The sequence below is a fragment of the Musa acuminata genome, chromosome BXJ1-2 (assembly GCF_036884655.1).
Source record: "Musa acuminata AAA Group cultivar baxijiao chromosome BXJ1-2, Cavendish_Baxijiao_AAA, whole genome shotgun sequence".
NCBI lineage: Eukaryota > Viridiplantae > Streptophyta > Magnoliopsida > Zingiberales > Musaceae > Musa > Musa acuminata.
Window position 1 is genome coordinate 18,479,518 of NC_088328.1, and position 2,776 is coordinate 18,482,293.

Consider the following 2,776-nt stretch of genomic DNA (forward strand, 5'->3'; position numbering starts at 1 on the left):
GCTGCATCCATTTCATCGATAAGAATCTCGTGGTATTGGGTTGTCGTTTTTTCGTATTATCTTCTTATTGAGACACGTTTAACATCCATTGCTACTGGTGAGGATTCGATTGGACCACATTTCAATGTCGGATGAAGGTCGGTCGAACCACATTCAAATCACCAAGTCAACAAGAATCGACCAATGATGCTTCCTCGAAATCCCCTTCTTGAGGGCTTGATGAGTGTCCACGTGGCATCATCTCGTCCGTCGCTGCATCTGTTTACATATCATATATATACACCACCCCCACCCACCGTCTCTTCCTCGCTCGCTCTCTTTTACGGCCCATGGCGACGAGTGATGACACCTCAAGCCCGGCCGGGCGGCTCGGCGTGCAGAGCATCGAGCAACCGCAGTCCCTCGCTGCGTCGTGCTTCGGGCATTCGTCGGTCCCCTTCTCGGCCGGTGCCATGCAGGCCGGGGTGGGGGGCCGGGTGTCGAGGCCCCCACGGCGGCGGACGAGAGCCTCCAGGAGAGCTCCCGTCATTTTGCTCAACACCGACGCCGCCAACTTCCGGGCGATGGTCCAACACTTCACCGGGCTATCGTCCGAGCCGTATTCTCCGGCCAATCAGCCCGGCGGCCGGTCAGCAATCAAGTTGGGTCCCAGCTTCCATGATGCCGTCCTCGAGACGATGACGGCGTACTCGGAGAAACGCTTCCAACCCCAGTGGCAACAACAGCGATATCCTGAGGCAATGTTTAGCCTTCACAGTAACAGAAACAGCGGTAGCGATGCGCTTCCTCAAGCGCTTAGGCACTCCGCCATGAATAGGGAGATGGCTGATGGCCTCTTGTTTGCCGGCATATCAAGCCAGATGACGATAAGGCCAACCTCCCTTAACACCAGGGTTGATGGTTACTTCTCATGAGAAGAAAGCAAATGGATCGAGAAAGACAAGGTCAACTTATATGCTTTGCTACTTGAGGAAACGACGCGAGAGAGAGAGAGGAATTCTCAATATCAATAAAACTATCACTTGACCTCCTACTATCCGATCTAAATATTGTCCTTATTATTTAACCTCAAATCGTGCAGGCAAACAATATTTCTGAAAGATTTAACCGCATCTAGTCAATGAAGCACAAAAAAAAAATATTCTGGGAAGCAAATTCTCTCTCTACTTGGAGTACTGATCCACCGACACCCAGACACCGCCGTCGACGACATGGTCGGCCTCCACCACCACCATGTTGTTGCTCGTGCTGGTCACCGCATGCAGCGGAATGCTCTCATTTCCATTCACGTACAGCGAGTACTGCACGTTCTTGATCCGGTCAGGGAACAGCAAAATCGGTGAGAAGTCGGCCACCCACTTGTCCGCCTTGCCGGCCACCGTCAGTTTAGCAGTCGTCGACTTCACCGACATGCCTGTCACGCTGTTGCGATCGATCACCACCTGGTCCACCTGGTTGAACGTGCCCTGCACCTCCACCACTGCCTTTGCGTTGCCGTTCCCCGTGAACATGTTGTCGACGATGGTCAGCCCCGAGATGACCCCGTTCACTGACTTGAGGACGACGTTGCCGTCGCCGAGGAAGAAGGCGTTCGTGACGTGGACCTGCACCGGGTCCTCGAGGACGATCGCGTTGTAATCCATGTAGCAGTTGTCGATGCGAGTCTGGCTGTTGCCCGGCAGCTTCACGTAGATGCCGACGCCGCCAAAGCCGGTGGCCTTGTTGTAGCAGTGCACGCCGGTCAGGATGTTGGCCTGTCCGGAGAGGATGATCCCGGTGCCGGCGGAGAAGATTACAACGTCGGTGACGGCGTTGTCGTTGCCCGCAAGGTTGATGGCGGTGCCCGAGAAGCTCCTCTCGCCGGGGTCGCCGCCGACGGTGACGTGCTGGCCGAGGAAGGTGTTGGAGACGAAGGTCTCGTGGCCGCTGTTTACGTGGATGCCTTCGGTTCCGAAGTGGATGAAGAAGCAGTTGTCGACGCGGATGCGAGCCGAGTCGATCACGAGGAGGCCACCGCCGCGGAAGCCCGAGTCGAAGAGGATGTCGCGGAAGGTGATGTCCTCGTAGTAGAAGCCGTGCTTCTGATCGGAGGACGGCGAATGCAACTCGATCAAATATCCATCGGTAGGAAAATTATCATCTGCCCGCAGAGTTCCACCACGGATCTGAATAAGAGATTTCAAGGTTGAGGAACTCATACAGTGCATGCACGGTGAACGCGATGGATTGGGAAGGAAGCATAGAGATCAAACAGGCTTCGATTACCACAACATTTCCACCGCCGCTGGGCAAACGGATGGGCTTGCTGATCTTGTAGTTGCCACCTTGCAAGTCCACCACCGCGCCACCCAAGTCATTGATCCCCGGCAGCAACGCCTTGCCCTGCTGAGCCTGGAAGGTGGCATTGATAGTGTTCATGATGGCGTCGCTGCTGTCTGCAGCCCCGGTCGAGTCGGCTCCAAAAGAAATGGGGTCGAAAACCTTCGACACCTGCACACACAAGAGAGTCTCATCGCAACAACAGCGACAGGTAAAACATTACATCAAGTTCCTGAATCTTACTGCTTGATTGAGTGAAGGCCGAGAAGAAGCCCTCTCCTGGAACTTAGCATAGTGCTGCTTTAACGTGAGGCGCTGAGGGAGGGCAGCATCACTGCCATGAACGCAGCACCATAAGGCTAGGAGAAGCCACAGAGACTTGAAGGGCGCCATCTGAGATGGAGAGGTAGAACCTTTTGGCGTTTTGGATAGCTCGAAGATAGAGATATAAATAGGA

At 54.5% G+C, this 2,776-nt stretch overlaps 2 protein-coding genes across 2 annotated transcripts; one reads left to right on the forward strand and one right to left on the reverse strand.

The window, feature by feature from the left end:
• Positions 1-321: 321 nt before the first annotated feature.
• Positions 322-953, forward strand: LOC103969650 (uncharacterized). Its single transcript, XM_009383254.3, has one exon. It carries the CDS (start codon positions 330-332, stop codon positions 912-914), a length of 585 nt encoding a protein of 194 aa, XP_009381529.2. The 5' UTR covers positions 322-329; the 3' UTR covers positions 915-953.
• A 210-nt stretch (positions 954-1,163) lies between these two features.
• Positions 1,164-2,484, reverse strand: LOC135594938 (polygalacturonase QRT3-like). The gene is made up of 2 exons (XM_065085448.1): positions 2,266-2,484; positions 1,164-2,165 (listed from the first exon to the last, which is right to left on the reverse strand). Exons 1-2 carry the CDS (start codon positions 2,416-2,418, stop codon positions 1,164-1,166), a joined length of 1,155 nt encoding a protein of 384 aa, XP_064941520.1. The 5' UTR covers positions 2,419-2,484.
• Between the last annotated feature and the right edge of the window lie 292 nt (positions 2,485-2,776).

Bases quoted from the DNA above. Each gene is read 5' to 3' on its own strand.
- LOC103969650 (XM_009383254.3), top strand. From the start codon at position 330: ATGGCGACGAGTGATGACACCTCAAGCCCGGCCGGGCGGCTCGGCGTG.
- LOC135594938 (XM_065085448.1), bottom strand. From the start codon at position 2,418: ATGAACACTATCAATGCCACCTTCCAGGCTCAGCAGGGCAAGGCGTTG. The intron at 2,166-2,265 runs GTAATCGAAGCC...TCTCTTATTCAG, and splicing joins GCGGCGGTGGAAATGTTGTG to ATCCGTGGTGGAACTCTGCG.